The sequence below is a fragment of the Coregonus clupeaformis genome, unplaced genomic scaffold, assembly GCF_020615455.1.
Source record: "Coregonus clupeaformis isolate EN_2021a unplaced genomic scaffold, ASM2061545v1 scaf0510, whole genome shotgun sequence".
In the NCBI taxonomy this organism is placed as follows: Eukaryota; Metazoa; Chordata; class Actinopteri; order Salmoniformes; family Salmonidae; genus Coregonus; species Coregonus clupeaformis.
Window position 1 is genome coordinate 182501 of NW_025533965.1, and position 17500 is coordinate 200000.

At 49.1% G+C, this 17500-nt stretch overlaps 1 protein-coding gene across 1 annotated transcript in view; it reads right to left on the reverse strand.

The window, feature by feature from the left end:
• The window catches only part of vwf (von Willebrand factor), a 144478-nt gene that overhangs the window by 101257 nt on the left and 25721 nt on the right, over positions 1-17500 (reverse strand). The window contains exons 19-24 of the mRNA XM_045215775.1: positions 10024-10127; positions 6626-6764; positions 3988-4122; positions 3756-3902; positions 1819-1959; positions 1517-1615 (exon numbers count right to left, since the gene is read on the reverse strand). Coding sequence (XP_045071710.1) covers positions 1517-1615; positions 1819-1959; positions 3756-3902; positions 3988-4122; positions 6626-6764; positions 10024-10127 — 765 coding nt within the window. The remainder of the gene's footprint in view (positions 1-1516; positions 1616-1818; positions 1960-3755; positions 3903-3987; positions 4123-6625; positions 6765-10023; positions 10128-17500) is intronic.

Consider the following 17500-nt stretch of genomic DNA (forward strand, 5'->3'; position numbering starts at 1 on the left):
ACAAAAAAATCCATAAAAACGCATGTAAAAAATGTTATATATTGATTTGCATTTTAATGAGCGAAATAAGTATTTGACCCCTCTGCAAAACATGACTTAGTACTTGGTGGCAAAACCCTTGTTGGCAATCACAGAGGTCAGACGTTTCTTGTAGTTGGCCACCAGGTTTGCACACATCTCAGGAGGGATTTTGTCCCACTCCTCTTTGCAGTTCTTCTCCAAGTCATTAAGGTTTCGAGCCTGACTTTTGGCAACTCGAACCTTCAGCTCCCTCCACAGATTTTCTATGGGATTAAGGTCTGGAGACTGGCTAGGCAACTCCAGGACCTTAATGTGCTTCTTCTTGAGCCACTCCTTTGTTGCCTTGGCCGTGTGTTTTGGGTCATTGTCATGCTGGAATACCCATCCATGACCCATTTTCAATGCCCTGGCTGAGGGAAGGAGGTTCTCACCCAAGATTTGACGGTACATGGCCCTGTCCATCGTCCCTTTGATGCGGTGAAGTTGTCCTGTTCCCTTAGCAGAAAAACACCCCCAAAGCATAATGTTTCCACCTCCATGTTTGACGGTGGGGATCGTGTTCTTGGGGTCATAGGCAGCATTCCTCCTCCTCCAAACACGTCGAGTTGAGTTGATGCCAAAGAGCTCCATTTTGGTCTCATCTGACCACAACACTTTCACCCAGTTCTCCTCTGAATCATTCAGATGTTCATTGGCAAACTTCAGACGGGCATGTATATATGCTTTCTTGAGCAGGGGGACCTTGCGGGCGCTGCAGGATTTCAGTCCTTCACGGCGTAGTGTGTTACTAATTGTTTTCTTGGTGACTATGGTCCCAGCTACCTTGAGATCATTGACAAGATCCTGTGTAGTTCTGGGCTGATTCCTCACCGTTCTCATGATAATTGCAACTCCACGAGGTGAGATCTTGCATGGAGGCCCAGGCCGAGGGAGATTGACAGTTCTTTTGTGTTTCTTCCATTTGCGAATAATCGCACCAACTGTTGTCACCTTCTCACCAAGCTGCTTGGCGATGGTCTTGTAGCCCATTCCAGCCTTGTGTAGGTCTACAATCTTGTCCCTGACATCCTTGGAGGGCTCTTTGGTCTTGACCATGGTGGAGAGTTTGGAATCTGATTGATTGATTGCTTCTGTGGACAGGTGTCTTTTATACAGGTAACAAGATGAGATTAGGAGCACTCCCTTTAAGAGTGTGCTCCTAATCTCAGCTCGTTACCTGTATAAAAGACACCTGGGAGCCAGAAATCTTTCTGATTGAGAGGGGGTCAAATACTTATTTCCCTCATTAAAATGCAAATCAATTTATAACATTTTTGACATGCGTTTATCTGGATTTTTTGTGTTGTTATTCTGTCTCTCACTGTTCAAATCAACCTACCATTAAAATTATAGACTGATCATGTCTTTGTCAGTAGGCAAATGTACAAAATCAGCAGGGGATCAAATACTTTTTTCCCTCACTGTATGAGTGTTATGTAGTGTGTTTGTGACTCACCAGACTATTGCAGTCTCTGAAGATGGCGCTGGTTAGAACACGACAGGACTGTTCCACAGTCACCAACCTCACTATGTTACCACTGCAGGGAGGGGGGATACACAACACACACACACACACACACACACACACACACACACACACAGAAAAAACACACCACACACACACACACACACACACACACACACGTTGTTCAAGTTCTGAAGAAGTTTAACAGAAACACATACTATAGACTGTGTGTGTCTGTGTGGTGTGTGTGTGTGTGTGTGTGTGTGTGTGTGTGTCTTTGTGTCTGTGTGTACCTTTGTTGCATCGGCGCAGCTGGGTTTAACCTTCCAGGAGTTTCCAAAGTGGGTGGAGTCGACCTCCAGCTGGTTGTTGCTGCTCAGAAGGTCGTTGTTCACGTTGCCATCATAGTTACCACACAGACCACACACATGCTCCTACACACACACACACGCACACACACACACACACACACACACACACACACACATAGAAACAAATACACAGAATGATGGAGACAGTTATGAAGTGCAGTATAATAGTAGTATAATGTATGTATAGTGTAGCAGTAGTATAGTAGTAGTATATTAGTAGTATTATAGTACTAGTAGTATAGTAGTAGTAGTAGTAGTAGTAGTATAGTGTAGTAGTATAGTAGCATATTAGTGTAGTAGTAGTATAGTAGTAGTGTATTAGTAGTATAGTAGTAGTAGTAGTAGTATAATAGTAGTAGTACTATAATAGTGTAGTAGTATAGTAAGTGTATTAGTGTATTAGTAGTATAGTAGTAGTAGTATAATAGTAGTACTATAATAGTGTAGTAGTAGTATAGCAGTGTCGTAGTGCAGTAGCATATTAGTATAGTAGTTGTAGTAGTAGTAGTAGTAGTAGTAGTAGTAGTAGTAGTAGTAGCATATTAGTGTAGTAGTATAGTGGTAGTAGTATAGTGGTAGTATATTAGTATTGTAGTGTAGTGGTATAGTAGCATATTAGTGTAATAGTAGTAGTATAGTAGTAGAAGTAGTATAGTAGTATTGTAGTACTATAGTAGCATATTAGTGTAGTAGTAGTAGTATAAGTATAGCATTATTATTATTATTATTATTATTATTATTATTATTATTATTATTATTATTATTATTATTATTAGTTGTAGTATTAGTAGTAGTAGTATTAATAGTAGTAGTAATGGTAGTAGTAGTGGTAGTATCACAGTAGTAGTAGTGGTAGTAGTACTAGTAGTGTTAATAGCAGTAGTCATATAATAGTAAAAGTGGTATTACCCTGTACTGTGAGGAGATGTGTACTAGCAGGCGGGACCCTGGTCCCAGCTAATAGAGATGTGTTAGTGTAGTACTAGTAGTAGTATAGTAGTATTACCCTGTACTGTGAGGAGATGTGTACTAGCAGGCGGGACCCTGGTCCCAGCTGATAGAGATATGTTAGTGTAGTACTAGTAGCAGTATAGTAGTATTATAATATTGTAGTAGTATCGTTTTATAGTAGTATAGTAGTATCATTGTAGCATAGTAGTGTAATAGTATAGTAGTGGTATTGTAATATAGTAGTAATATAGTAGTGGTATTGTAATATAGTAGTAGTATAGTAGTGGTATTGTAATATAGTAGTAGTATAGTAGTGATGGTATAATAGTACATTAGTAGTGTAGTAGTATTATATTATAGTAGTAGTATAGTAGTGGTATAGTAGTGGTATAGTAGTAGTATTACCCTGTACAGTGAGGAGATGTGTACTAGTAGGTGGGTTACCTTGTCCCAGCTGATAGAGATGTGTTAGTGTAGCAATAGTAGTAGTGTCGTAGTAGTAAAGTATTATAGTAGTATAGCAAGAGTTTAGCAGTATTATAGTAGTATTATAGTAGTGTAGTAGTATTATATTAGTATTATCATAGTATTGTATTAGTATAGTAGTATAGTAGTATAGTAGTATAGTAGTATAGTAGTATAGTAGTATAGTAGTATAGTAGTATAGTAGAATGGTAGTAGTAGTAGTAGTACAGTAGTAATATAGTAGTAGTATAGTAGTAGTATAGTATAATAGTACATTAGTAGAATAGTATTATTATATTACAGTAGTAGTATAATAGTATCATTGCAGTAGGATAGTAGTATTACCCTGTACTGTGAGGAGATGTGTACTAGCAGGCGGGTCCCCAGGTCCCAGCTAATAGAGATGTGTTAGTGTAGTACTAGTAGTAGTATAGTAGTATTACCCTGTACTGTGAGGAGATGTGTACTAGCAGGCGGGTCCCCAGGTCCCAGCTGATAGAGATATGTTTCCCCAGCAGCAGGATGAAGAACTGACCAGAGCGAATTATCTCCACCTCAACACCCTTCATCACTGGCCTCCTCATCCTCACCTGGAGAGAGGGGGGGGGGAGGTGGTAAGTGTGTGTGTGTGTGAGTGTGTGTGTGAGAGTGTGCATGTGAGAGAGTGTGTGTGACCTGTCCGTGCTCCATAGTGATGAGTCCTCCCTGGTAGTAGACTGTTACAGCTTTAGCGCAGCGATGACCTACGACCCCACAGGCCTCATTCTCCACCAGCACCCTGAATGACCCCTCCTCTCCTCCACACTGGTCCTGGAGAAATAGAGGGAGAGGGAGAGGTGAAGAGAGAGAGAGATGGAGGGAGATGGAGGGAGAGAGAGAGAGAGATGGAGGGAGATGGAGGGAGAGAGAGAGAGAGAGAGAGAGAGAGAGAGAGGTGGAGGGAGAGCGAGAGGGAGGTGGAGAGAGAGAGGGAGGTGGCGAGAGAGGTGGAGGGAGACAGAGAGGTGGAGGGAGAGAGAGGAGGGAGAGAGAGACAGGTGGAGAGAGAGAGAGGTTGGAGAGAGAGAGAGGTTGGAGAGAGAGAGGTGGAGGGAGAGAGGTGGATGGAGAGAGGTGGAGGGAGAGAGAGAGGTGGAGGGAGAGAGAGGTGGTGGGAGAGAGAGGTGGAGGGAGAGAAAGATGGAGGGAGAGGTGGAGGGAAAGAGAAGTGGTGGGAGAGAGAGATGGAGGGAGAGAGAGGTTAAGGGAGAGAGAGGTGGAGGGAGAGAGAGATGGAGGGAGAGAGAGATGGAGGGAGAGAGAGGTGGTGGGAGAGAGAGATGGAGGGAGAGAGAGGTGGTGGGAGAGAGAGATGAGGGAGAGAGAGATGGAGGGAGAGAGAGGTGGTTGGAGAGAGAGATGGAGGGATTGAGAGGTGGAGGGAGAAAGAGAGATGGTGGGGCTCAAGAGAGGGAGGGAGGTGGAGGGAGAGAGAGGTGGTGGGAGAGAGAGAGGGAGGGAGGTGGAGAGAGAGAGAGGTGGAGGGAGAGAGAGAGGTGGAGGGAAAGAGATGTGGTGGGAGAGAGAGGTGGAGAGAGAGAGAGGTGGTGGGAGAGAGAGATGAGGGAGAGAGAGGTTAAGGGAGAGAGAGGTGGAGGGAGAGAGAGATGGAGGGAGAGAGAGATGGAGGGAGGGAGAGAGAGATGGAGGGAGAGAGAGGTGGTGGGAGAGAGAGATGGAGGAGAGAGAGGTGGTGGGAGAGAGAGATGAGGGAGAGAGAGATGGAGGGAGAGAGGTAGGTTGGAGAGAGAGATGGAGGGAGGTGGAGAGAGAGGTGGAGAGAGAGAGAGAGGGAGGGAAAGAGATGTGGTGGGGAGAGAGAGGTGGAGAGAGAGAGAGGTGGGGGAGAGAGAGATGAGGGAGAGAGAGGTTAAGGGAGAGAGAGGTGGAGGGAGAGAGAGATGGAGGGAGAGAGAGATGGAGGGAGGGAGAGAGAGATGGAGGGAGAGAGAGGTGGTGGGAGAGAGAGATGGAGGGAGAGAGAGGTGGTGGGAGAGAGAGATGAGGGAGAGAGAGATGGAGGGAGAGAGAGGTGGTTGGAGAGAGAGATGGAGGGAGGTGGAGAGAGAGGTGGAGAGAGAGAGAGAGGTGGAGGGAAAGAGATGTGGTGGGAGAGAGAGGTGGAGAGAGAGAGAGGTGGTGGGAGAGAGAGATGGAGGGAGAGAGAGGTTAAGGGAGAGAGAGGTGGAGGGAGAGAGAGATGGAGGGAGAGAGAGATGGAGGGAGGGAGAGAGAGATGGAGGGAGAGAGAGATGGAGGGAGAGAGAGGTGGTGGGAGAGAGCGATGGAGGGAGAGAGAGGTGGTGGGAGAGAGAGATGAGGGAGAGAGAGATGGAGGGAGAGAGAGGTGGTTGGAGAGAGAGAGATGGAAGGATCGAGAGGTGGAGGGAGAAAGAGAGATGGTGGGGCTCAAGAGAGGGAGGGAGGTGGAGGGAGAGAGAGGTGGTGGGAGAGAGAGAGGGAGGGAGGTGGAGAGAGAGGTGGAGAGAGAGAGAGGTGGAGGGAGAGAGAGAGGTGGTGGGAGAGAGAGAGAGAGGTGGAGGGAGAGAGAGGGTTGGAGGGAGAGAGTGAGGTGGTGAGAGAGAGAGAGATAGAGTGAGAGAGAGTGAGAGAGAGAGAGATGGAGAGGTGGAGGGGGGTGAGGGAGGGACGGAGAAATGGGGAGAGGTAGAGGGAGAGAGAGGATGGAGGTTGTGGAAGGAGAGAGAGAGTGGGGGGAGGGAAGATGGGAGAGGTGGACGGAGAGAGAGAGTGGGGGAGGGAAGATGGAGAGGTGGACGGAGAGAGAGAGTGGGGGAGGGAAGATGGAGAGGTGGACGGAGAGAGAGAGTGGGGGGATGGAAGATGGAGAGGTGGACGGAGAGAGAGAGTGGGGGAGGGAAGATGGAGAGGTGGACGGAGAGAGAGAGTGGGGGAGGGAAGATGGAGAGGTGGATGGAGAGAGAGAGTTGGGGAGGGAAGATGGAGAGGTGGACGGAGAGAGAGAGTGGGGGAGGGAAGATGGAGAGGTGGACGGAGAGAGAGTGGGGGAGGGAAGATGGAGAGGTGGATGGAGGGAGAGCGTGGGGGAGGGAAGATGGAGAGGTGGACGGAGAGAGAGTGGGGGAGGGAAGATGGAGAGGTGGATGGAGGGAGAGCGTGGGGGAGGGAAGATGGAGAGGTGGACGGAGAGAGAGAGTTGTCATCATGATTACAAAACAACTTTGAGACAAGTACCAGGCATGACACACACACACACACACACACACTGTAACACACGGTAACACAAACTGACCTGCACCAGGACATACTGACAGAGCCCAGGGAAGGAGTACTGGAGACCATCAAAGGTGATGTAATGTCCCTCTCCCACTGTACGACAGACACCGTCACACACCTGCTCTGTACAGCGCCAACGTCTGTTCTCACACAAACTGCACACCCACATAAAAATAGAGTTCTGAATGATCTAGCCTCGTTACGTTAGGTAGGGTCTAAACAAGGTGCGTACCAGGTGATATTGTTACGTTAGGTACTGTCTAAACAAGGTACATACGAGGTGATATTGTTATGTTAGCTACAGTCTAAACCAGGTACGTACCAGGTGATATTGTTATGTTAGCTCCAGTCTAAACCAGGTACGTACCAGGTGATATTGTTATGTTAGCTACAGTCTAAACCAGGTACGTTGTAGGTGATGTTGTTACGTTAGGTACAATCTAAACCAGGTACGTACCAGGTGATATTGTTATGTTAGCTCCAGTCTAAACCAGGTACGTACCAGGTGATATTGTAATGTTAGCTACAGTCTAAACCAGGTACGTACCAGGTGATGTTGTTACGTTAGGTACAATCTAAACCAGGTACGTACCAGGTGATATTGTTATGTTAGCTCCAGTCTAAACCAGGTACGTACCAGGTGATATTGTAATGTTAGCTACAGTCTAAACCAGGTACGTACCAGGTGATATTGTTACGTTAGGTACAATCTAAACCAGGTACGTACCAGGTGATATTGTTATGTTAGCTCCAGTCTAAACCAGGTACGTACCAGGTGATATTGTAATGTTAGCTACAGTCTAAACCAGGTACGTACCAGGTGATATTGTTATGTTAGCTCCAGTCTAAACCAGGTACGTACCAGGTGATATTGTTATTTTAGCTACAGTCTAAACCAGGTATGTACCAGGTGATATTGTAATGTTAGCTACAGTCTAAACCAGGTACGTACCAGGTGATATTGTTATGTTAGTTACAGTCTAAACCAGGTACGTACCAGGTGATATTGTTATGTTAGCTACAGTCTAAACCAGGTACGTACCAGGTGATATTGTTACGTTAGGTAGGGTCTAAACAAGGTGCGTACCAGGTGATATTGTTACGTTAGGTACTGTCTAAACAAGGTACATACCAGGTGATATTGTTATTTTAGCTACAGTCTAAACCAGGTATGTACCAGGTGATATTGTAATGTTAGCTACAGTCTAAACCAGGTACGTACCAGGTGATATTGTTATGTTAGCTACAGTCTAAATCAGGTACGTACCAGGTGATATTGTTATGTTAGATACAGTCTAAACCAGGTACGTACCAGGTGATATTGTTACGTTAGGTAGGGTCTAAACAAGGTGCGTACCAGGTGATATTGTTACGTTAGGTACTGTCTAAACAAGGTACATACCAGGTGATATTGTTATTTTAGCTACAGTCTAAACCAGGTATGTACCAGGTGATATTGTAATGTTAGCTACAGTTTAAACCAGGTACGTACCAGGTGATATTGTTACGTTAGGTACAATCTAAACCAGGTACGTACCAGGTGATATTGTTATGTTAGCTCCAGTCTAAACCAGGTACGTACCAGGTGATATTGTTATGTTAGCTACAGTCTAAACCAGGTACGTACCAGGTGATATTGTTATGTTAGCTACAGTCTAAACCAGGTACGTACCAGGTGATAGTTATGTTAGTTACAGTCTAAACCAGGTACGTACCAGGTGATATTGTTATGTTAGCTACAGTCTAAACCAGGTACGTACCAGGTGATATTGTTATGTTAGCTACAATCTAAACCAGGTACGTACCAGGTGATATTGTTATGTTAGCTACAGTCTAAACCAGGTACGTACCAGGTGATATTGTTATGTTAGCTACAGTCTAAACCAGGTACGTACCAGGTGATATTGTTATGTTAGCTACAGTCTAAACCAGGTACGTACCAGGTGATAGTTATGTTAGCTACAGTCTAAACCAGGTACGTACCAGGTGATATTGTTAGATATGGTCTAAGCCAGTTACAGTGCTTTCGGAAGCCTTCTTCTACACATAATAGCCCATAATGACAAAGCAAAAACAGGTTTTTAGAATTTTTAGCAAATGTAAAAAGTATTCAGACCCTTTACTCAGTACTTTGTTGAAGAACCTTTGGCAGCGATTACAGCTTCGAGTCTTCTTGGGTATGACACTACAAGCTTGCCACACCTGTATTTGGGGAGTTTCTCCCATTCTGCTGAAGGGTTTTGGTACCCTTCCGCAGATCTTTGCCTCGACACAATCCTGTCTCGGAGCTCAATGGACAATTCCTTCGACCTCTTGGCTTGGTCTTTGCTCTGACATGCACTGTCAACTTTGGGACCTTATATAGACATGTGTGTGCCTTTCCAAATCATGTCCAATCAATTGAATTTACCACAGGAGGACTCCAATGAAGTTGTAGAAACATCTCAAAGATGATCAATGGAAACAGGATGCACCTGAGCTCAATTTTGAGTCTCATAGCAAAGGGTCTGAATACCCATGTAAATAAGGTATCCGTTTTTTATTTTTAATAAATGTGCACAAATTTCTAAAAACCTGTTTTGGATTCGTCATTATGGGGTATTGGGTGAAGATTGCTGAAAAAAAAAAATATTGTATCCATTTTAGAACAAGGCTTTAACAAAATGAGGAAAAAGTCAACGGGTCTGAATGTTTTCCGAATGCACTGTATGGACCAGGTGTTACTTTAGGTAAGCTCTAAATCAGGTACATACCAGGTGATATTGTTAGATGTGGTCTAAACCAGGTACAAACCAGGTCTTACGTTAGGTACAGTCTAAACCAGGTACGTACCAGGTGATATTGTTACGTTAGGTACAGTCTAAACCAGGTACGTACCAGGTGATATTGTTACGTTAGGTACAGTCTAAACCAGGTACATACCAGGTGATATTGTTATGTTAGGTACAGTCTAAACCAGGTACGTACCAGGTGATATTGTTATGTTAGGTACAGTCTAAACCATGTACGTACCAGGTGATATTGTTATGTTAGGTTCGGTCTAAACCATGTACGTACCAGGTGATATTGTTATGTTAGGTTCGTCTAAACCATGTACGTACCAGGTGATATTTTTACGTTAGGTATACTTTAAACCAGGTACATACCAGGTGTTACAATACGGTCTAAACAAGATACTTACCAGGTTTTACATTAGGTACGTCTAATTCAGGTACGTACCTGATGTTACGTTAGGTAGGGTCTTAACCAGGTACGTACCAGGTGTTACGTTAGGTAGGGTCTTAAGCAGGTACGTACCTGATGTTACGTTAGGTAGGGTCTTAACCAGGTACGTACCTGATGTTACGTTAGGTAGGGTCTTAACCAGGTACGTACCTGATGTTACGTTAGGTAGGGTCTTAAGCAGGTACGTACCAGGTGTTACAGTCCATTTTGATGCTCTGTCCAGGTGCGTAGGCTCTGTTGTTATGGTAACAAGGACACTGCTCTGGAGCGATGCACTCTCTCCTATGTCGAACCTGAATCAAACAATCAAGTTTTTAATTATTTCCCTCTAAGCAGGTACTGACCTGGTGACTGGACTCAGACCAGGTGACTGGTGCTGGACTCTCTGGCCAATCAGTGACATGTACCTATCAATTAGTTCACACCCTGATAGACAGACTGTCAAGAATGCTGTAGGTGGGTGTAGTGGTGGAATCAAGCGCAGGACACCGAAGTATAGTCCAAAAGACTTTAGTCAATTTCCAACAAGGAAAACACGAACAAACTTGCCCGAAGGCGAAACAACGCACGAAGGCGACAAAACAAAAGGCGCACTAAACATGTGCGTAAACGCTCCAACACAGTGGAGTGACGCTCAACCGAGCGAATAAGCAAAATGCAAGCACAACACACGACAGAAATAAATCAATCACACACAACACTAGACAAACACAACGAGAAACTTATAGGACACTAATTACGCTAAACGAGAACAGGTGTCACAACAAACAGACAAAAGCAAACGAACATGAAACATACAACGGTGGCAGCTAGTATTCCGGAGACAACGAACGCCGAAGCCTGCCCGAACAAGGAAGAGAGGCAGCCTCGGCCGAAACCGTGACAGTACCCCCCTTGACGTGCGGCTCCAGACGTGCGCCGACTCGGCCTCGGGGGACGACCCGGAGGACGCGGAGCAGGGTGCGTCGGGTGCCCACGATGGAATTCCGTCAGGAGAGACGGGTCCAAAATGTCTCTCCTCGGCACCCAGCACCGTTCCTCCGGACCGTACCCCTCCCACTCCACTAGATATTGGAGACCCCCATCCGACGTCTCGAATCCAAGATGGACCTCACGGATTACGCCGGTGCCCCCTCGATGTCCAATGGGGCGGAGGAGTCTCCCTGATCTCACTTTCTTGGAGTGGGCCAGCTACCACCGGCCTGAGAAGGGACACATGGAACGAGGGGTTAATACTTTTATATTCAACAGGTAGTTGTAATTTGTAACACACCTCGTTCAACCTTCTCAGGACTTTAAATGGCCCTACAAACCGCCGACCCAGTTTCCGACAGGGCAGGCGGAGGGGCAGGTTTCTGGTAGAGAGCCAGACTCGATCACCAGCTGCGTACACCGGTCCCTCACTGCGGTGGAGATCGGCGCTCGCCTTATGACGTCGGAGGGCCCGCTGCAGGTGGACGTGTGCAGCGTTCCATGTCTCCTCCGAGCGCCGCGCCCACTCATCCACCGCAGGAGCCTCGATCTGGCTCTGCTGCCAAGGTGCCAGAACCGGCTGGTAACCTAACACACATTGGAAAGGGGTTAGGTTAGTGGAGGAATGGCGTAGGGGAATTCTGGGCCATCTCGGCCCAGGGAACGACTTGCCCACTCCTCCGGCCGGTCCTGGCAGTATGTTCTAAGAAACCTACCCACATCCTGGTTCACGCGTTCCACCTGCCCATTACTCTCCGGGTGGTACCCCGAGGTGAGGCTCACCGAGACCCCCAACCGCTCCATAAAGGCTCTCCAGACCCTGGAGGTAAATTGGGGACCTCGATCAGACACAATATCCTTGGGTACCCGTAGTGCCGGAACACATGGGTGAATAGTGCTTCGGCAGTTTGCAGAGGCGGTAGGAAGGCCCGGCATGGGGAGCAAACGACAGGCCTTAGGAAACCGGTCCACAACGACCAGTATAGTGGTATTCCCCTGTGAAGGAGGAAGGTCAGTAAGGAAATCCACCGAGAGGTGAGACCATGGTCGTTGTGGAACGGGCAGGGGTAGTAACTTACCCCTAGGCAGATGTCTAGGCGCCTTACACTGGGCGCACACCGAGCAGGAGGAAGCATAAACCCTCACATCCCTTGCCAACGTGGGCCACCAGTACTTGGCACTAAGACAGTGCACTGTCCGGCCGATACCAGGGTGTCCAGAGGAGGGTGACGTGTGAGCCCAATAGATCAATCGATCCCGAACCTCGAGCGGAACGTACTTCCGACCCTCCGGGCATTGCGGTGGACTAGGGTCGGTGCGTAACGCCCGCTCGAGCTCAGCATCGACCTCCCACACTACCGGTGCCACCAGACACGACTCCGGCAGTATGGGAGTGGGCTCCACGGACCTCTCCTCCGTGTCATACCGCCGAGACAGTGCATCTGCCTTACCGTTCTGTGACCCAGGGATGTACGTGATCTTAAATGTAAACCGGGTCAAAAACATATTCCATCTTGCCTGACGAGGGTTCAGCCTCCTCGCTGCCCGGATGTACTCCAGGTTACGGTGGTCGGTCAAAATGAGGAAAGGGTGTTGAGCCCCCTCAAGCCAGTGCCTCCACACCTTTAGGGCCTGTACCACGGCTAACAGCTCCCTGTCCCCTACGTCATAGTTTCGCTCCGCCGGACTGAGCTTCTTGGAATAAAAGGCACAGGGGCGGAGTTTAGGTGGCGCGCCTGACCGTTGTGAAAGCACGGCTCCTATACCGGCCTCAGACGCGTCCACCTCTACCTGAAATGGCAAAGAGGGATCCGGATGCGCCAGCACCGGGGCCGAAGTAAACAGGTCCTTCAGCCTCCCAAACGCCCTGTCCGCCTCGGCAGACCACTGCAGACGCACCGGACCCCCCTTCAAAAGAGACGTAATGGGAGCTGCCACCTGTCCAAAATCCCGGATAAACCTCCGGTAGTAATTCGCAAACCCCAAAAACTGCTGCACCTCCTTCACAGTGGTTGGTGTTTGCCAATTACGCACGGCTGACACCCGGTCTACCTCCATCTTCACCCCTGACGCAGACAACTGATACCCCAAAAAGGAGACTGACTCCTGGAAAAACAGACACTTCTCTGCCTTAACATACAGGTCGTGCTCCACCAGCCTCCGCAAAACACTCTGCGCACCAGGGCCACATGCTCGACACGGGTAGGCGAGTACACGAGAATGTCATCTATGTACACAACCACCCCCTGCCCCTGCATGTCCCTGAAGATCTCATCCACGAATGATTGGAAAACTGACGGAGCGTTCATCAACCCGTATGGCATGACAAGATACTCGTAATGGCCCGAGGTGGTACTAAAGGCTGTCTTCCATTCATCGCCCTCCCTGAAGCGCACCAAGTTGTACGCGCTCCTGAGATCTAATTTAGTGAAGAAACGCGCCCCATGCAATGACTCAGTCATGGTCGCAATCAGCGGAAGTGGATAACTGTACTTCACCGTGATCTGATTGAGACCACGGTAATCGATGCACGGGCGTAAACCACCATCCCTTTTCTTCACAAAAAAGAATCTCGAGGACGCAGGGGAAGTGGAAGGCCGTATGTATCCTTGTCTCAGAGATTCGTCTATGTAAGTCTCCATAGCTTTCTTCTCCTCCTGAGACAGAGGATACACATGGCTCCGTGGGAGCGCAGCTCCTGCCTGGAGGTCTATCGCACAATCTCCCTGCCTATGGGGCGGCAACTGCGTCGCCCTCGACTTACTAAACGCAATAGCCAAATCCCCATACTCAGGGGGGAACGTGCAATGCGGGCACCTGGTTTGGACTCTCCACCGAGGTAGCCCCTACGGAAACGCCCAAACATCGACCCACACACTGGGCAGACCACTCCATCAGAGCCCTCTCCTGCCACGAAATAGATGGGTTATGGGTACTCAACCAGGGCATGCCCAGCACCACCGGATACGCAGGCGAGTCAATCAGAAATAGCTGAATCATCTCCTGATGACCCCCTGCGCACACATCCTAAGTGGCGCAGTGACCTCCCTGATCAAGCCCGCACCCAACGGACGGCTATCTAGGGCATGAACGGGGAAAGGGACATCAACAGGAAGAAGGGGAATCCCTAAGGCTAAACAAAACTTCTTATCAACAAAATTCCCAGCCGCGCCTGAATCTACCAGCGCCTTATGCTGGGAATGAGGTGCTACCTGTGGAAAACGCACAGGTATACAGAAGTGCGCAACAGAGAGCTCTGGGTGAGTGGGGCGCCTACTCACCTGGAAGGAATCCCCAGTGCGGGACCTGTTGTTCTCTCCCCTAGGAGGCCATCCCCAGCACCTAGCCGCGGTGTGTCCTCCCCGACCACAGTTGGTGCAGGAGATGGACCCCCTCGTAGCCGACCCCTCTCTCTCTAGCGCCAGCGCCCCGAGCTCCATGGGGCACGGCTCGGGAGGCGCTGGAGGGTGAAATGGACGGACCCCCTCGAACGTCCGCGGGTAGCTAGCAGGTTATCCAGCCTGATGGACATGTCGACCAACTGGTCGAACGAGAGGCTGGTGTCCCTACAGGCCAGCTCCCGTCGGACGTCCTCGCGAAGACTACATCTGTAGTGATCGATGAGAGCCCGCTCATTCCACCCTGCATCTGCCGCTAGAGTACGGAATTCTAGGCGAACTCCTGGGCACTCCTCCTCCCCTGCCGGAGGAAGACCAGACGCTCCCCGCCGCTTTCCCCTCCGGGGGATGGTCAAACACCGCCCTGAAGCGGCGGGAGAACTCGTCGTAGGTGATGGTATCCGCGTCGATCCTCCTCCACTCCCGCGTTGGCCCATTCCAACGCCTTCCCGGAAAGGCAGGAGATCAGGGCGGACACGCTCTCATGTCCCGAGGGCGCCGGGTGCACGGTGGCCAGGTACAGCTCCACCTGGAGAAGGAAACCCTGACACCCGGCCGCGGTCCCATCGTAGGCCCTCGGGAGCGAGAGTCGAACTCCTCGGGGTTCCGGAGCGGGAATGGGCTGACTGGCCGATGGTGCTGGCAGGGAGGATGGCGGTGGAGGAGTCCCCCAGCCTCGGATGGTGGTGATCACCTCCTGCAGTGCGGACCCCATCTGCAGGATCTGGTCACTTTGTTCACGGACCTTGGGCTGCTGCGGCTCCTGCTGATTCCATTCTTGAAGGTGTGTGATTCTGTCAAGAATGCTGTAGGTGGGTGTAGTGGTGGAATCAAGCGCAGGACACCGAAGTATAGTCCAAAAGACTTTAGTAAATTTCCAACAAGGAAAACACGAACAAACTTGCCCGAAGGCGAAACAACGCACGAAGGCGACAAAACAAAAGGCGCACTAAACATGTGCGTAAACGCTCCAACACAGTGGAGTGACGCTCAACCGAGCGAATAAGCAAAATGCAAGCACAACACACGACAGAAATAAATCAATCACACACAACACTAGACAAACACAACGAGAAACTTATAGGACACTAATTACGCTAAACGAGAACAGGTGTCACAACAAACAGACAAAAGCAAACGAACATGAAACATACAACGGTGGCAGCTAGTATTCCGGAGACAACGAACGCCGAAGCCTGCCCGAACAAGGAAGAGAGGCAGCCTCGGCCGAAACCGTGACACAGACAGACAGGTAGGCAGGCAGATAGACACACAGAGAGAGAGAGAGAGAGACAGCGAGAGACAGAGACAGAAAGACAGACAGGCAGACAGACAGACAGACAGACATACAGGCAGGCAGGCAGGCAGACACAGAGACCTTGACTAGGACGTAGGTTAGGGTCAAGGTCACGGTTAAGGTCAGGGTTAGGGTCAGGGTCAGGGTCGGGGTTGGGGTTAGGGTTAGGGTTAGGGTTAGGGTTAGGTTTAGGGTCAGGGTACGTACCGTGCAGTTGGGTCAGAGACTGCCGGGGATACAGGCCAGACTGAAACAGTATTTATTTGATTTTGTATATATTTTTTATCCCCATTAGCTTTTGTTAATCATCAGCTACTCTTCCTGTGGTCCACACAAAACATGAAACATTGCATAATATTAGCAACGTGCATGCCTCGCCCACCTGAGGGTCTGTCTTTTTCAGCCATATATTTCCTGTTTGATGGTTGCAAAAATCCATTTGTTACTTAAATCTCGCTGGATTGATTGCTTTCATTTTACTCTTGCAACTATTTCATACTCTTGCTTGTGCCTGTCATTTTTCTCCGTTCACATTACGACTGCGGAAATGTCTGTAATAACCTGTCAAACACACCCCGGTAATGGCTGAAATGGGCTCAATGGAATACATTTTCTTTCCGTTGCATCTATAAGAACGCTAAAGCTTAGACTGGGATTTAATGCACCGTCTCGACACTTACATCACAAGACAGAGAAGAAAGAGAACGGTATTTTGGGTCAAGGTCAGGATACAGACCAAACTCTGGGGACCAGGGTCAGGGTACAGACCAAACTCTGGGGACCAGGGTCAGGGTACAGACCAAACTCTGGGGACCAGGGTCAGGATACAGACCAAACTCTGGGGACCAGGGTCAGGATACAGACCAAACTCTGGGGACCAGGGTCAGGATACAGACCAAACTCTGGGGACCAGGGTCAGGGTCAGGGTACAGACCAAACTCTGGGGACCAGGGTCAGGATACAGACCAAACTCTGGGGACCAGGGTCAGGGTACAGACCAAACTCTGGGGACCAGGGTCAGGGTCAGGGTCAGGATACAGACCAAACTCTGGGGACCAGGGTCAGGGTCAGGGTACAGACCAAACTCTGGGGACCAGGGTCAGGATACAGACCAAACTCTGGGGACCAGGGTCAGGGTCAGGATACAGACCAAACTCTGGGGACCAGGGTCAGGGTACAGACCAAACTCTGGGGACCAGGGTCAGGGTACAGACCAAACTCTGGGGACCAGGGTCAGGGTACAGACCAAACTCTGGGGACCAGGGTCAGGATACAGACCAAACTCTGGGGACCAGGGTCAGTGTCAGGATACAGACCAAACTCTGGGGACCAGGGTCAGGGTACAGACCAAACTCTGGGGACCAGGGTCAGGATACAGACCAAACTCTGGGGACCAGGGTCAGGGTCAGGATACAGACCAAACTCTGGGGACCAGGGTCAGGGTACAGACCAAACTCTGGGGACCAGGGTCAGGGTCAGGATACAGACCAAACTCTGGGGACCAGGGTCAGGGTCAGGGTCAGGGTACAGACCAAACTCTGGGGACCAGGGTCAGGGTCAGGATACAGACCAAACTCTGGGGACCAGGGTCAGGGTACAGACCAAACTCTGGGGACCAGGGTCAGGGTCAGGATACAGACCAAACTCTGGGGACCAGGGTCAGGATACAGACCAAACTCTGGGGACCATGGTCAGGGTCAGGGTACAGATCAAACTCTGGGAACCAGGGTCAGGGTACAGACCAAACTCTGGGGACCAGGGTCAGGGTACAGACCAAACTCTGGGGACCAGGGTCAAGGTACAGACCAAACTCTGGGGACCAGGGTCAGGGTCAGGGTACAGACCAAACTCTGGGGACCAGGGTCAGGGTACAGACCAAACTCTGGGGACCAGGGTCAGGGTCTGGGTATGTGTGCTGATTCAAATAACCAACTCATCATCAAGTTTTGATTATTTGAATCAGCTTTGTAGTGCTAGTGCAAAGGACCAAGTATGAGAA